Source organism: Zophobas morio, unplaced genomic scaffold (assembly GCF_036711695.1).
Source record: "Zophobas morio isolate AGI-343-1 ecotype UQ-CSIRO unplaced genomic scaffold, CSIRO_AGI_Zmor_V1 ptg000008l, whole genome shotgun sequence".
Taxonomy (NCBI): domain Eukaryota; kingdom Metazoa; phylum Arthropoda; class Insecta; order Coleoptera; family Tenebrionidae; genus Zophobas; species Zophobas morio.
In genome coordinates this window covers 5526175-5542445 of record NW_026972113.1, presented here as the reverse complement: position 1 = coordinate 5542445, position 16271 = coordinate 5526175, and the positions used below count along the sequence as shown (strand labels likewise).

The following is a 16271-nucleotide window of genomic DNA, read 5'->3' as shown; positions in this document are numbered from 1 at the left end:
AATTGCAAATCAAAAATTGAAAAATCGAGAAACTCAAATATCTAAAATTGGAAAAACCGAAAATTTAAAAAATTGTAAAATCGAAAAATTGAAAACCTAAAACTTGCAAATCGAAAAATTGGAAAATACAAAACTGAAAAATTTCACTTTGAAAAAAAAGGCAAATTATAAAATTAGAACACTGAATAACCGCAAAATTGAAAAAAATAAAAAGCCAAAACGAAAAATTGCACATCGAAAAATTAAAGACACGTAAAACTGAAGAAATGAAAACTTAGAGAATCGGAAAACTGAAAAATTGAAAATTAAAAACCCGAAAAATTTCAAATCAAAAAATTGCAAAAAAAAGTTGATCAAAGGTTATTTCGATTTATTTTTTATTACAGTTTCACATTAACTTTTATTTGTAATTAAAACGCCACTTGACAGATGACTTACAAATTTAATTCGATATGTGTCAACTGCTGACAAAATGTTTTTATAAACCCAAACATTGAAAATTTTCCAAAGATAGGATCACACATTTAAAACCTGTATGAATCATCACATAATTACAATTTGTCATATTCCTGGCGGCATTTACAAGGTGTGAGTTCAATTTAAAAATATGCAACGCACTGAATCACCAAAGGTAAGATCAAAAGATAAATTAGTATCTTTATCACTCATTTTTCATACCTTCACCTTCTCATACTTAAGCACAACAGGAGTGATAGTAATCCCTATTAAAACATCAATGATAAATCATGTACTTATAGATAAACACGAACAATAAAATCCCCAGTTGATTATAAATACAAACACTCGTGTAGTACCAGTCAAAATAAAGCGCTTCTAATGGTAAGTACCCCGATTTGCTACTACAGTACATAACCTAATTTTTCTTAAGTCTAAAGAGATGCTAATCGTTTTTGTCGCGATTTCACTCCTTGGTGGTACCGAGTGTGGTATTCTCTACCCTCGAGCATCCGAAAGTCGCGAATTGGTCACCCTCGACGGTCTATGGAGCTTCGCTTCAACCAACGACACCAACCCCTTCCAAGGACACGTAGAGAAATGGTACGACATTGATTTTCGAGCGACGGACGATGTCGAGATTCGAGCCATGCCGGTACCAGCAAGTTATAACGATGTAGGTACTGACAGTGATCTGAGAGACCATGTGGGACCTGTCTGGTACCAACGCAAATTTTACGTACCGGCGTCGTGGGATGGACTAAAGGTTTGGATTAGGTTTTCATCAGTGTGTCGAGCAGCTGAAGTCGTAAGTACTTTTTCGTGTAATCGAGTAATTTTGTTAAGTAGTGTCGTACTAGTGGGTTAATGGAGAACCTGCTACCACTCACGATATCGGTCACTTGCCGTTCCAAGCCGACATATCAAGTATTGTTGTGTATGGTGGAGAGAACACAATCACGGTGGCTGTTGATAATACTTTACTTGAAGCGACGATTCCTCAGGGGATTGTTACAACTCTAGAAAGGTGAGTACCGTGGAATAAAACGAAAGAAACTCACGCGTGGTTTCAGTGGACGAGTCAAACAAACCTACACTTTTGATTTTTTTAACTACGCGGGGATTGATCGTCCGGTCGTACTTTACACAACTCCACAAACTTACATAGACGATGTAACAGTTATAACCGACATTGATGGTACCAATGGTTTTGTAAACTATTCAGTGGTTGTCGAAGGTAGCGACACCGTCACTGCAAGAGTCAGTCTTTTCGATAAAACAGGTACCGAAGTGGTTTCCGATACGGTACTACAAGGTACTCTCTTCGTCCAAAACGCCAACTTGTGGTGGCCTTACCTCATGGACCCCAACCCGGGTTACTTGTACACCCTCCAAATCCAACTTATCGATCCTTCTGGTACTCTCATCGACAAGTACTCGCTACCCATCGGTATCCGTACCATCACTTGGGACTCGAAAAGTGTGAAAATCAACGATAAACCCATCTATTTGCGTGGTTTTGGTCGCCACGAAGACTCCGACATTAAAGGCAAAGGTTTAGATTTACCTTTGATCATTCGGGACCACAACCTGATCAAATGGATCGGGGCCAATTCGTATCGTACTTCCCACTATCCGTACGCCGAAGAAATCATGGATTTGGCAGACGAATTAGGGATCATGATCATAGACGAAAGTCCGTCTGTCAATACCGAAAACTTCACGAGTGAATTACTCGAGAATCATAAAAAATCGCTGACTGAGCTTATTCAAAGGGACAAGAACCGACCCGGAGTCATAATGTGGTCGGCTTCCAACGAACCCCAGACGGAGTACGAAGAATCTGAGGACTACTACAGGCAGATAGTTGATCATATCAAAAGTTTGGATGCCACTCGACCTGTGACAGTTGTCAATGCGCAAGCACCAGACGATGACCACTCTGGGCAGTTTCTAGATGTAGCCTGTTGCAATGTGTACCATGGATGGTACGAGGAACCCGGAGATCTCGATGTGGTGGTCACTGAAGTTGTGAAAGTGGCGAGACGATGGAACGAACTTCACGATATACCGGTGATCATGACGGAGTATGGGGCTGATACTTTGGAAGGGTTTCATTATGTAAGTTTCGAACGAAACTATAACTTTAATAACACGATTTTGCAGCTACCGTCGTACATGTGGTCAGAAGAGTTTCAAAATAATCTACTGAGTAAGTACTGGCAGGCTTTCGACCAAATGAGACAGGAAGGTTTCTTTGTTGGTGAGATGATTTGGAATTTTGCTGACTTCAGGACAGATCAATGTAAGAAGGATTTTGTGTGGAGGTTTTAGTCGACTTTGAATTTGCAGCGTTTATACGTTTGGGAGGCAACAAGAAAGGGATTTTTACTAGAAACAGGCAACCGAAGGCTAGTGCTCACTTGCTCAGGAAACGTTATTGGGCTTTGGCGCAGGATTTGGACAATGCTGAAGTACCGGACGACCTTGAGGACTACATTTACGAAAGTACTACACTACGAGATGAACTATGAAATATTGTACTTTAACAATGCGTTCATTTTAATAAAAAGTTTACATATTTTTCAATGATTTTAATATGTGTAGGGTGGTGTACCACGGCTACTAGGCCTCTGGAAAATTCCCGATTCTCAGATAGTTCGTCCCTATTCTTGGAGACCCCTTTTGTGTTGTTTTTGTAATTTTTTTTCGATCTTTCTAAATGCTTTTGATTTTTCGAGACTTTAAGAGATTATTTTAATCCTTCACATCATTTAAATCTTGGAAATCCTTCCAACATCTAAATCTTTGAGGTTTGAATATATTTTAAAACCTTATATTCTTAGATCCCTGAGATCCTATAGGATCCTGTATAGCTTTTAGATCCTTTAGATTCTTTACTTTCTTTGGGTCCTTTTGTATTCTGGATGTCCTCTGAAGTGTTTAGCTAACCTAGATCCTTAAGTTTATGACGCTTCCACATTTTTTATATCTCTGAAGTACTACTGTAGAACATGTAGTATATATAAGTATTTTTAGGTTCTTTTAATCCTTCTAGATCTTCTATATTATCCGAAGACTATCGCAAAGCTATAGATCGTCTAAATTTCCAAAATCATGCAGATGCATCTAATACTTTAGATCCTTTAACTCTTCTAGAGATTTTAAACTCCTTATATCCTTAATATCTTCTAGATCATTTAGACTCCTCATCTTTTTTGGATCCTTGAAATCCTTTAAGATCCTGCAGTTTTTTCTAGATACTCTTATGTCCACTAAAGATAACCTAGCTCATCTGAATACTCTAGATCCTTTATTTCTGCTGGATTATGTAGATCCTTCACATCATTTAAAATGTCAGCCTTTATATTTTGTAAATTCCTGAACATTTTTAGGTTCTTTGAATCCTTCTAAATCTTCTATGTTATCTGAAGATTTGGCTAATCTATAAATCCTCTAAATTCCCAAAATCATGTAGATGCATCAAATATTTTAAATCCTTTTACTCTTCTAGAGATTTTAGACTCCTTATATCCTTAAGATCTTCTAGATCCTTTAGACCCCTCACCTTTTTTTGGATCCTTGAAATCCTGTAAGATGCTTCAGTTCTTTTGGATCTTTCTCGATACTCGATGTCCGCTAAAAATAATCTAGATCATCTGAATACTCTAGGTCCTTTATTTCTGCTAGATTATGTAGATCCTTCACATCATTTAAATTGTCAGCCTTTACATTTTGTAAATTCCTGAATATTTTTTAGGTTCTTTGAATCCTTCTAAATCTTCTATGTTATCTGAAGACTTTGGCTAATCTATAGATACTTTAGATTTCCAAAATCATGCAGATGCATCAAATACTTTAAATCCTTTTACTCTTCTAGAGATTTTAGACACCTTATATCCTTAAGATATTCTAGATCCTTTAGACCCCTCACCTTTTTTTTTTGGATCCTTAAAATCCTGTAACATGCTTGAGTTCTTTTGGACCTTTCTAGATACTCCATGTCCGCTAAAGATAATGTAGATCCTTCACATCTTTTAAATTGTCAGCTTTTACATTTTGTAAATTCCTGAACATTTTTTAGGTTCTTTGAATCCTTCTAGATCTTCTATGTTATCTGAAGCATTGGCTAATCTATAGATCCTCTAGATTTCCAAAATCATGCAGATGCATCAAATACTTTAAATCCTTTTACTCTTCTAGAGATTTTAGATTCCTTATATCCTTAAGATCTTCTAGATCCTTTAGACCCCTCACCTTTTTCTTTGGATCCTTGAAATCCTTTAAGATCCTTGAGTTCTTTTGGATCTTTCTAGATACTCCATGTCCGCTAAAGATAATCTAGATCCTTCACATCATTTAAATTGTCGGCTTTTACAATTTGTATATTCCTGAACATTTTTTTGGTTATTTGAATCCTTCTAGATATTCTATGTTATCGGAATCTTTGGCTAATCTCTAGATCCTCTAAATTTTCAAAATCATGCAGATGCATCAAATACTTTAAATCCTTTTACTCTTCTAGAGATTTTAGGGTCCTTATATCCTTAAGATCTTCTAGATCCTTTAGACCCCTTACCTTTTTTTTGGATCCTTGAAATCCTGCAAGATGCTTGAGTTCTTTTGGATCTTTCTAGATACTCCATGTCCGCTAAAGATAATGTAGATCCTTCACATCTTTTAAATTGTCAGCTTTTACATTTTGTAAATTCCTGAACATTTTTTAGGTTTTTTGAATCCTTCTAGATCTTCTATGTTATCTGAAGACTTTGGCTAATCTATAGATGCTCTAAATTTCCAAAATCATGCAGATGCATCAAAAACTTTAGATTCTTTAACTCTTTTAGAGATTTTAGAGTCTTTATATCCTTAAGATCTTCTAGATCCTTTAGACTCCTCACCTTTTTTTGGATCCTTGAAATCCTGTAAGATGCTTGAGTTCTTTTGGATCTTTCTAGATACTTCATGTCCGCTAAAGATAATGTAGATCCTTCACATCATTTAAATTATCAGCTTTTACATTTTGTAAATTCCTGAACATTTTTTAGGTTCTTTGAATCCTTCTAGATCTCCTATGTTATCTGAAGTTTTGGCTAATCTATAAATCCTCTAAATTCCCAAAATCATGCAGATGCATCAAATACTTTAAATCCTTTTACTCTTCTAGAGATTTTAGACTCCTTATATCCTTAAGATCTTCTAGATCCTTTCGACCCCTCACCTTTTTTTTGGATCCTTGAAATCCTGTGAGATGCTTGAGTTCTTTTGGATCTTTCTAGATACTCCATGTCCGCTAAAGATAATCTAGATCATCTGCATACTCTAGGTCTTTTATTTCTGCTAGATTATGTAGATCCTTCACATCCTTTAAATTGTCAGTCTTTACATTTTGTAAATTCCTGAATATTTTTTAGGTTCTTTGAAACCTTCTAAATCTTCTATGTTATCTGAAGACTTTGGCTGATCTATAGATCCTCTAGGTCTCCAAAATCATTCAGATGCATCAAATACTTTAAATCCTTTTACTCTTCTAGAGATTTTAGACTCCTTGTATCCCTAAGATCTTCTAGATCCTTTAGACTCATCTTTTTTTGGATCCTTGAAATCCTGTCAGATGCTTGACTTCTTTTGGATCTTTCTAGATAGTCTATGTCCGCTAAAGATAATCTAGATCATCTGAATACTTTAGATCCTTTATTTCTGCTAGATTATGTAGATCCTTCACATCATTTAAATTGCCAGACAATATATTTTGTAAATTCCTGAATATTCTTTACGTTCTTTGAATCCTTCTAGATCTTTTATGTTATCTGAAGACTGGCTAATCTATAGATCCTCTAAATTTCCAAAATCATGCAGATGCATCAAATACTTTAAATCCTTTTACTCTTCTAGAGATTTTAGACTCCTTATATCCTTAAGAACTTCTACATGCTTTAGACTCCTCACCTTTTTTTGGATCCTTGAAATCCTGTAAGATGCTTGAGTTCTTTTGGATCTTTCTAGATACTCCATGTCCGCTAAAGATAATGTAGATCTTTCACATCATTTAAATTGTCAGCTTTTACATTTTGTAAATTTCTGAACATTTTTAGGTTCTTCGAATCCTTGTAGATCTTCTATGTTATCTGAAGTCTTTGGCTAATTTATAGATCCTTAGATTTCCAAAATCATGCAGATACATCAAATACTTTAAATCCTTTTACTCTTCTAGAGATTTTAGACTCCTTATATCCTTAAGATCTTCTAGATCCTTTAGACCCCTCACCTTTTTTTTTGATCCTTGAAATCCTTTAAGATGGTTGAGTTCTTTTGGATCTTTCTAGATAGTCTATGTCCGCTAAAAATAATTTAGATCAACTGAATACTCTAGATCTTTTATTTATGCTACGAAGATTATGTAGTATTGCATTTTGTAAATTCCTGAAGTCCTGTTAGGATCCTTTTTTTACGTTCGTTGAAAATTGTTTGTAGGGATGTCGGGGATCCGTTGCTTCTGATTTTTGAAGTGGTTTAAAAAAACCTCTGGGACCCCTTGTGCTTGTTTTTTCAAGTAGTTTGAAGGATCTCAGGGATCCTTTTTGTTTTACAGTCTCTAGTTTTTTTAGTAGTTTGGGGGGATACCTTGTTTCCGATTTTTTAAGTAGTTTCGAAGTAGATCACCTCGCAAACTCTTTGTTTCTGAAGTAGTTTGAAAGAATCTCGACGACTTCTTGTCCCTGGATTTCGAATTAGCTTAGGGGGACCACTTTTGTTTTATTTTTAAAGTACATATTTTGAAAAAATATTGGGGTCATTCGTCTTGTTTTTGAAATAATTTGAAAGAATCTCAGGGACACCTTGTACCCGGTTTTAGAAGTAGACTGAAGGATCTCGCAAACTCTTTGTTTTTGAAGTAATTTGAAAGAATCTCGACGACCCGTTCTGCTTGATTTTTCAAGTAGTTTGAAGGATCTCAGGGATCCTTTTTGTTTTGCAGTTTGAAGGTTTTTTTGTAGTTTGAAGGAATCCCTTGTTTCTGATTTTTGAAGTAGTTTAAAAGAATGTCAGGATCCCTTGTTTCTGATTTTTGAAGTAGTTTGAATGAATCTCGGAGACCCCTTGTACCCGGTTTTAGAAGGATCTCGCAAACTCTTTGTTTGTGAAGTAGTTTGAACAGATCTTGGAGATCCCTTGCTATGTTTTTGAAGTAGTTTGAAAGAATCTCGAGGGCGCCTCGTGTCTGAATTTCGAAATAACTTGGGTGGATCCCTTTTGTTTGGTTTCTGAAGTACATATTTTGAAAGAATCTTGGGATCCCCAGTCTTATTTTTGAAATAATTTGAAACAATCTCGGGGGTCACTTGTGTCTGGTTTTTGAAATAGTTTGAAAGAATCTCGGGGACCCGTTCTGATTGGTTTTTCAAGTAGTTTGAAGGATCTCAGGGATCCTTTTTGTTTTGCAGTTTGTAGGTTTTTTAGTAGTTTGAGGCGATCCCTTTTGTTTTGTTTTTGAAGTAGTTTGAAAGAATGTCTGGATCCCTTATTTCTGATTTTTGAAGTAGATTTGAAGGATCTCGCAAACTCTTTGTTTTTGAAGTAGTTTGAAAGATTCTCAAGGACTCTTTGTGCCTGGTTTTCAAAGTAGCTTGGGGGATCCCTTTTGTTTGGTTTCTGAAGTATATATTTTGAAAGAATCTTGGGATCCCCAGTCCTGTTTTTGAAATAATTTGAAAGAATCTCGGGAATGACTTGCGTCTGGTTTTTGAAGTAGTTTGAAAGAATCTCGGGGACCCATTCTGCTTGGTTTTTCAAGTAGTGTGAAGAATCTCAGGGATCCTTTTTGTTTTGCAGTTTGTAGGTTTTTTAGTAGTTTGAGGGGATCCCTTTTGTTTTGTTTTTGAAGTAGTTTGAAAGAATGTCTGGATCCCTTATTTCTGATTTTTGAAGTAGATTTGAAGGATCTCACAAACTCTTTGTTTTTGAAGTAGTTTGAAAGATTCTCAAGGACTCTTTGTACCTGGTTTTCAAAGTAGCTTGCGGGATCCCTTTTGTTTGGTTTTTGAAGTACATACATATTTTGAATGAATCTTGGGATTCGTTGTTTTATTTTTGAAATAATTTGAAAGAATCTAGGGGACGCCTTGTGTTTGGTTTTTCAAATAATTTGAAGGATCTCAGAGAACCTTTTTGTTTTGCAGTTTAAAGGTTTTTTAGTAGTTTGAGGGAATCCCTTGTTTTCGATTTTTGAAGTAGTTTGAAAGAATGTCGGGATTTCTTGTTTCTGAATTTCGAAGTAGATGATCTCGCAAACTCTTTGTTTTTGAAGTAGTTTGAAAGAATCTCGACGACTTCTTGTCCTTGGATTTCGAAGTAGCTTAGGGGGACTCCTTTTGTTTTATTTTTAAAGTACATATTTTGAATGAATCTTGGGGTCATTCGCCTTGTTTTTGAAATAATTTGAAAGAATTCGGGAATCACTTGTGTCGGGACCCTTTGTGCTTGGTTTTTCAAGTAGTTTAAAGGTTCTCAGGGATACTTTTTGTTTTGCAGTTTGTAGGTTCTTTTAATAGTTTGAGGGGATCCCTTGTTTCTGATTTTTGAAATAGTTTGAATGAATCTCAATGTACCCGGTTTTATAAGTAGATTGAAAGATCTCGCAAACTATTTGTTTTTGAAGTAGTTTGAAGAAATCTTGGGCATCCCTTGCCTTGTTTTTGAAGTAGCTTGAAAGAATCTCGAGGACTCCTTGCGAAATAGCTTTGGGGGATCTCTTTTGTTTTGTTTTTGAACGACAAATTTTGAAAGAATCCGGGGATCCCTAATCTTGTTTTTCAAATAAATTGAAAGAATCTCGGGGATTACTTGGGCCTGGTTTTTGAAGTAGTTTGAAAGAATCTCGTGGACCCTTTGTGTCTAGTTTTTGAAGTAGTTGGAAAGAATCTCGGGGACCCGCTGTTCTTGATTTTTCAAGTAGTTTAAAGGATCTCAGAGATCCTTTTTATTCTGTAGTTCGTAGGCTTTTCAAGTAGTTTGAAGGGATCCCTTTTGTTTTGTTTTTGAAGTAATTTGAAGGAATCTTGGAGACCCCTTGAGTTTTATTTTTAAAGTGTTTTGAAAAAATCTCGAGGACCAGTTGTGTCTGGTTTTTAAAGTAACTAGTTTGAAAGAATTTCGGGGAAAAATTTAGAGCGACTTAAGAAAAGTATATCAAATAATCTTTTACTAGAAACTCTTCAGGCGATTAATGTCGTTAACAATAATTTTAAAAAATCAGATTATTATAAATCCACTGGTAATAAACAACAAAACTGCTTTAAACCCACCTTTTCGCCCGCGAAAATCCCTCCCCAAAGCACACTTTTTAATTCAAACAAATCGAATAAATTTCCATTCGTATTCAGCGAGTCCGGCTTTTCGCATCGTTATAAAAATGTCGACTGTTCAGGAAATTGAATTTTTCAGTGTCTGAAGAACCTCCAACGTTAACCCCTTAAGAGAAAATCCTGTTTTCTTTTCTTTTTAGCCATCACTGTAAACTTGTCCTGAGACGTCTTTTCACAACCCAATTACCATTTCCTTTCGTTTTTCCACACCCGAGATACGTATCAAACAAGCCATATAATAAATCACGATTAAGCGACAGATGTCTCTGAGGACGTTCACGCTTCGCTGGCCGCCAAATTCAAAATAAAGATGGTTATTTAGGTATGGTTGAGAGTGGAGCGGTTTTAATAAGCGGAGGTTTGTACTGAATATGTACAAGTGGATGAGACAAAGCTCGACTTATTGAATACGAAGCAGCTTTAGAAAATTTCCTACAATATAGGTTCGTTGAGGCGGCGCACCATCTTGGCGAAACTAAAGCTGTGTATAAACCAGAATTAATCTTACTAAACAATGTTAAGATGTTGAAATAATTCTTGACCCTTGTATTATGAACCTAAAGCTCTCCTTCAAAGCATATAACTCTCAAAGCCAAACTAACCGAGACGCGGCTTTCACATTTCTAAAAGCCGAATTTTAAACAACAGTCTTTGTACCTGACCGTGGAACAACTTGTGCACAAAAACAAAGCCTCTCCTATTTAATAAAGATAGCATAGTAAACTCCAGCTCGACAATATACTTTCAACACAGTAGAAAATAATCATCTCACCCTCGAAGTCTGCATTGTATCTTCACATTCACGTCACTTCGTTATGGATTTTTCCCCGAGATTAACTCGATCCGGCTCGAAAAATGCATTTTCAGGTGAAAAATGGAGAAAACCGTCTCAATCTCCGAAATCGGGAGTGAATAATAGAAGACGAAAAATGCGAAACACTACCTGGCATCGATCGGTGGAAACTGGCGGAATTTGCAGCAATATCCTAATGGTGCTGAGCTCTCAAAGTGAACACCGTGTATACGAATTATTGATGTTTCATTTTATATAATATCGTCTTATTTGGTGGCGGTTGGAGGGCGCTGTTTGAATATTATTTAGCTCGAACAAGGCCTGAAAATAGTTTCTCTGATACGAATTGTCTTTAAGGATGTACGTCAGGTTGCTGGCGGAGGGACAGGGAAGTTGAAGCGTGTGACGTCGTTTGCATTATTCAACGGGGGAAGTTGAGGAAATAATAATCTTTGACCTGATGGCTGCGTTCTGGATTACAAAAAGTGGAGTAGGGGAATTACAACGGTGGAAAGATAATGAACTAGTTTACGACAACGCAACGACGGAAAAGAAGTACATTTTTTTGAAAAGTGTGTCAAGACTTTTTCAAAAACATTACGAAATGAGCAAAGTTTCACAAAGTGAAGCGTAAATCTCGGTGCTTTAAATTTCTTTTTGTAAAAAATGATACAAAGTTAGAATAAAAGCTATTGCGAGGAGCGTCCTAGCCTGAAGCTCGTCTTAGCTTTCCTAATGAAACTGGTACAGCAGCTTCAAACTTATTCTCGAACGAAATGAACAGAAATGCCCTGCATTCAAGGATCAGAGTAACGAACAAAAGTCGAAGACATTCTTGCGATGAAAGAAAGGGATGTTTATCAGAAGCGAAAGAACAGAATGTAATGACGAAGTAAGTCGTTTAGCTAGCAATTTTAATATCTGTATAGTCACTGTTTATACAATACAACAAAGGCATCATTTATAATATCCAAGATCAAACGAATCCTGTAGCAAAATTCGCGATCCTAAAACTCAGACAAGTTAAGCTTTACGTTTATGAAAAACGTGGCTCTCGTTGCTGCTCTAGAACGATTTTACTGAGTCTACGCTACAAAATAACTCTTAGTTTTTCTTTTAGTGAACGTCGTTTATACTTCATAAAATAACATACACCTACATGTGTGGTCTACGAATCCGCGTCGATTTTTTATCCTAGGCAACCAGATTTTCGCAAAAAAAAATTAGATTGAATTAGAAGGTTATTTAAAAAATGATTTTAAAAATTACGATTTTTTTTCTGATAACCCCCTGACAGCCCCTGCGCCATTGGGGCGCATCTTCCGACTGGAATGAAATATTTTGAAAAACCAAAATTTTAAAAAATTGAATAATTAAAAAACCGAAAAGTCGAAATATCAAAACATTAGAAAATCGGAAAATCTAATATTGACAAAACCGAAAAATTACAATATCGAAAAATCCTCAAAATTGAAATATTGCAAAACTGCAATGAAATATTTTGAAAAATCTAAACACCAAAATTTTAAAAAATCGAAAAATTAAAAAACCGAAAAGTAGAAATATCAAAACATTAGAAAATCGGAAAATCTAACATTGACAAAACTTAAAAATTACAATATCGAAAAATTCTCAAAACTGACAAATCAAAAACTTAAAAAAGTGAGATACGCAAATTCTAAAAACCCAAGAATCGAAAAATCACATCGAGAAATCGAAAAGTTGAGAAATTAGCCTAAAATCGAAACATCGAGAAATTAAAAATTGAAAAATTTTAAATAGAAAATGATCGAAAATCGAAAAATCGGAAAATTTAGCAATCGAAAAATCGAAATAAAAATCGATTAATCGATAAACTGAGAAATCGAAAATTCAGGAAGGCCCAAAATTGAAAAAGTGAAAAATCGAAAAACTGAAGAATTGACAAAATGAAAAATCGAAAAATTGAAAAATCGAGTAGTTGAAAATTTGAAAACTAGAGAAACTGAAAAATTCAAAGATCGAAACATTGGAATCTCAATAAATCGTGAAATCGAAAAGTTGAAAAATAAAAAATCTTAAATATTGAAAAATTGAAAAACCGAAAAATCTGAAATCGAGAAGTCGAAAAATTAAAGAACAGAAAAACAGAAAATTCGAAAAATCGAGAAAACGAGAAAACAAAACACTGGAAAGTCGAGAAATCAAAAAATGGAAAAGTAAAAGCTCGATTAATCGAGAAATCGAAAAGTAGAAAATTTAGAAACGCCAAAAATTGAAAAATTGAAAAATCGCAAAACTGAATTGAAAAACTGACAATCGAAAAATTGGGAAATCGAAAAGTGGATAAATTGATACACTGAAAAGTCGAGAAACCAAGAAATGATAAAATCAAAAAATGGAAAAGTCGAAAATTTAAAAAATTGAGAAATTGAAAAATCGAATTAAAAAACTGAAAGATCCCAAAATTGAAATGTTGAAAAATTAAAACATCGAAAAATCGAAATATCAAGAGAACGAGTAATCAAAAAGTCGAGAAATTGGCCCAAAAACAAAAAATTTGAATTGAAAAAACTCAAAAATCCGAAAACTGAAAACAACGAAAAATCGGAAAATTAAAAAATTGAAACATCGAAAAACTGAACTGAAAACCTGAAAATCGAAAAATTGAGAAATAGAGAAGTGGATAAATTGAAACATTAAAAAGTCGAGAAAACAAAAATGAAAAAATCAAAAAATCGAAAAGTCGAAAATTTGAAAAATTGTGTAATCGAAATTTGAATTAAAAAACTGAAAAATCCCAAAATTGATATGTTGAAAAAGTGGGAAATCGAACAATGAAAAAATTGAAAAATCGGGACTTCGAAAAATTGGAAAATCAAAAAACTGCAAAGAATCGAAAAATCGAAAAATTGAAAAACTTAAGCATTCAGAAGTCGAAACATCAAGAGATCAAGAAATCGTGAAGTCAGGACGTTAGCTCAAAATCGAAAAATCGAGAAACTGAAAAATAAAAAAATCGAGAAATCCAGAAATCGAAACACTGGAAAGTACAAAAGTAAAAAAATCGGGAAGTCGAAAATCGGGAATCCGAAAAATAAAAAAATAAAAAATCGATTATTCGAAAAATTGAGAAAACGAAAAATCGAAATAAAAAAAATCGGAAATCGAACAACTGAATCGAAAAACTGAAAAATCGAAAAATCGGGGAATCGACAAGTCGAGAAACCTAAACATTGAAAAGTTGAGAAATCAAGAAATGGGAAATCAAAAATCGAAAGATTGAAATCTCTATAAATCATGAAATCGAAAAATCGTAAAAATGAAAAATTCTAAATTTTAAAAATCGAAAAATTGAAAAATTGACGAACAGAAAAACTGAAAATTCGAAAAATCGAGAAATCGAGAAGTCGAAACACTGGGATGTCGAGAAATCACACAATGGACAAATAAAATAATCGATTCATCGAAAAATTGAGAAATCGAAAAAACGAGAAATCGACCTCATAAGGTCGAGAAATCAAGGAATCAGAAAATCAACAAATTGAGAAGTCCAAAAGTCGAAAAATTCAAGAATTAACTCAAAATTTCCAAAATTCAAATGCTGAAAAATTAAAAAATTCGGAAACATCTAAAATTTAAAAAATCTAAGAATTGCGAAATCGAAAAATCAAAAAACCGAGAAATCAAAAAATCAAACCTAGAAAAACTGAAAAACTAAAACATCGAGAAATCGGGAAATTAGCCCAAAATAAAACAAAAAATGGAAAAATTAAAAGTTCAAAATTTTAAAATGGACAACAATCGAAAAATGGAAATAAAAATCGAAAATTTAGCAATGGAAAAATCGAACCTCCCGATAAATAATGAAATAGAGAAATTGTAAATACGGAAAATTAAAAATTTTACAAAATGAAAAATCGAACAATCGAAAAATCGAAAATCAAAAAATTGAAAAATTGAAAAATCGAGAAATCCAGAAATCGAAACACTGGAAAGTAGGAAAACAAAAAATCGAGAAGTCGAAAATTGGGAATCCGACAAGTCAAAAAATTAAAAATTCGTTTAATTGAAAAATTGAGAAAACGAAAAATCGATGTAAAAAACGGAAAATCGAACAAAAGTGGTAATTACTAAATCGAGAAACCTAAACATTGAAAAGTTGAGAAATCAAGCAATGGGAAAATCAAAAAATCGAAAAAAGGTGAAAAATCGAAACATTGAAATCTCTATAAATCATGAAACCGAAAAATCGTAAAAATGAAAAGTTCTAAATTTTAACAATCGAAAAGTTGACGAACAGAAAAACTGAAAATTCGAAAAATCGAGAAATCGATAAGTCGAAACACTGGGATGTCGAGAAATCACAAAATGGAAAAATAAAATAATCGAAAATTAAAAAACTGAAAATTCCCAAAACTGTAATGTTGAAAAATTGGGAAATCGAAAAACCAAAAAAACGAAAAATGGAAAAATCAAACACAAAAATCGGAATATTTAAAATTGAAAAATTTAAAATGGAAAACGATAGAAACTCAAAAAATTGGAAAATCGAAAAATCTGAAAATTTAGCAATTGAAAACTCGAAATATCTCGGTAAATGATGAAATTGAAAAATTGTAAAATCGAAAAATTAAAAATCTAAAACCGTGAAGTCGAAGAGTCGAAAAATAAAAAATCGATTAATCGAGAAATTGAAGAATCGAAAATTCAGTAAGGCTCAAAATTGAAAAATCGAAAAATTGAAGAATTGACAAAATGAAAAATCGAAAAATTGAAAAATTGAAAAATCGTGTAGTCGAAAATTTGAAAAATAATCTCGATAAATTGTGAAATCGAAAAGTTGAAAAATGTAAAAATAAAAAATTTTAAAAATCAAAATGTTGAAAATCCGAAAAATTAAAGAACAGAAAAACAGAAAATTCGAAAAATCGAGAAATCGAGAAAACAAAACACTGGAAAGTCGAGAAATCCAAAAAATGGAAAAGTAAAAAATCGATTAATCCAGAAATTGAGAAATCGAGAAGTAGAAAATTTAGAAACGCCAAAAACTGAAAAATGAAAAATTGAAAAACTGAATTCGAAAACTGAAAATCCAAAAATTGAGAAATCGAGAAGTGCATAAATTGAAACACTGAAAAGTCGAGAAACCAAGAAATGAAATAATCAAAAAACCGAAAAGTCCAAAATTTCAAAAATTGAGAAATTGAAAAATTTTAAAATACCAAAACTGAAAAACTGAGTAATCGAAAAATCGAATTAAAAAACTGAAAGATCCCAAATTTGAAATGTTGAAAAATTAAAACATCAAGAAATCGAAATATCAAGAGAACGAGTAACCGAAAAGTCGGGAAATTAGCCCAAAATCAAAAAATTTAAATTGAAAAAATCAAAAATCGGAAAACTTAAAACAACGAAAAATCGAGAAATCGAAAATATGAAAAATCGAGAAATCGAAAAATTAAAAAATCGAAAAATTGAGTAATTGAAAATTTGAAGAAAATTAAAAAAATTTCGAAGATCGAGAAATTGCAAAATCAAAAAATTGAAAAATTAATAAACTGAAAATTGCCAAAACTGAAATGTTGAAAAATTGGGAAATCGAAAAATCAAAAAAACGAAAAATGGAAAAATCAAACACAAAAATCGGAAAATTTTAAATGGAAAACGATCGAAAC

The 16271-nt window shown here is 33.4% G+C and overlaps 2 protein-coding genes across 3 annotated transcripts in view; one reads left to right on the top strand and one right to left on the bottom strand.

The window, feature by feature from the left end:
- LOC135125139 (uncharacterized protein) overlaps positions 1 to 16271 on the bottom strand; it is a 275297-nt gene that overhangs the window by 174557 nt on the left and 84469 nt on the right. The gene's annotated exons all lie outside the window — the stretch shown is intronic.
- LOC135125138 (beta-glucuronidase-like) lies at positions 745 to 3040 on the top strand. The gene is made up of 6 exons (XM_064050494.1): positions 745 to 840; positions 890 to 1264; positions 1317 to 1483; positions 1530 to 2577; positions 2623 to 2761; positions 2809 to 3040. Exons 1-6 carry the CDS (start codon positions 838 to 840, stop codon positions 2988 to 2990), a joined length of 1914 nt encoding a protein of 637 aa, XP_063906564.1. The 5' UTR covers positions 745 to 837; the 3' UTR covers positions 2991 to 3040.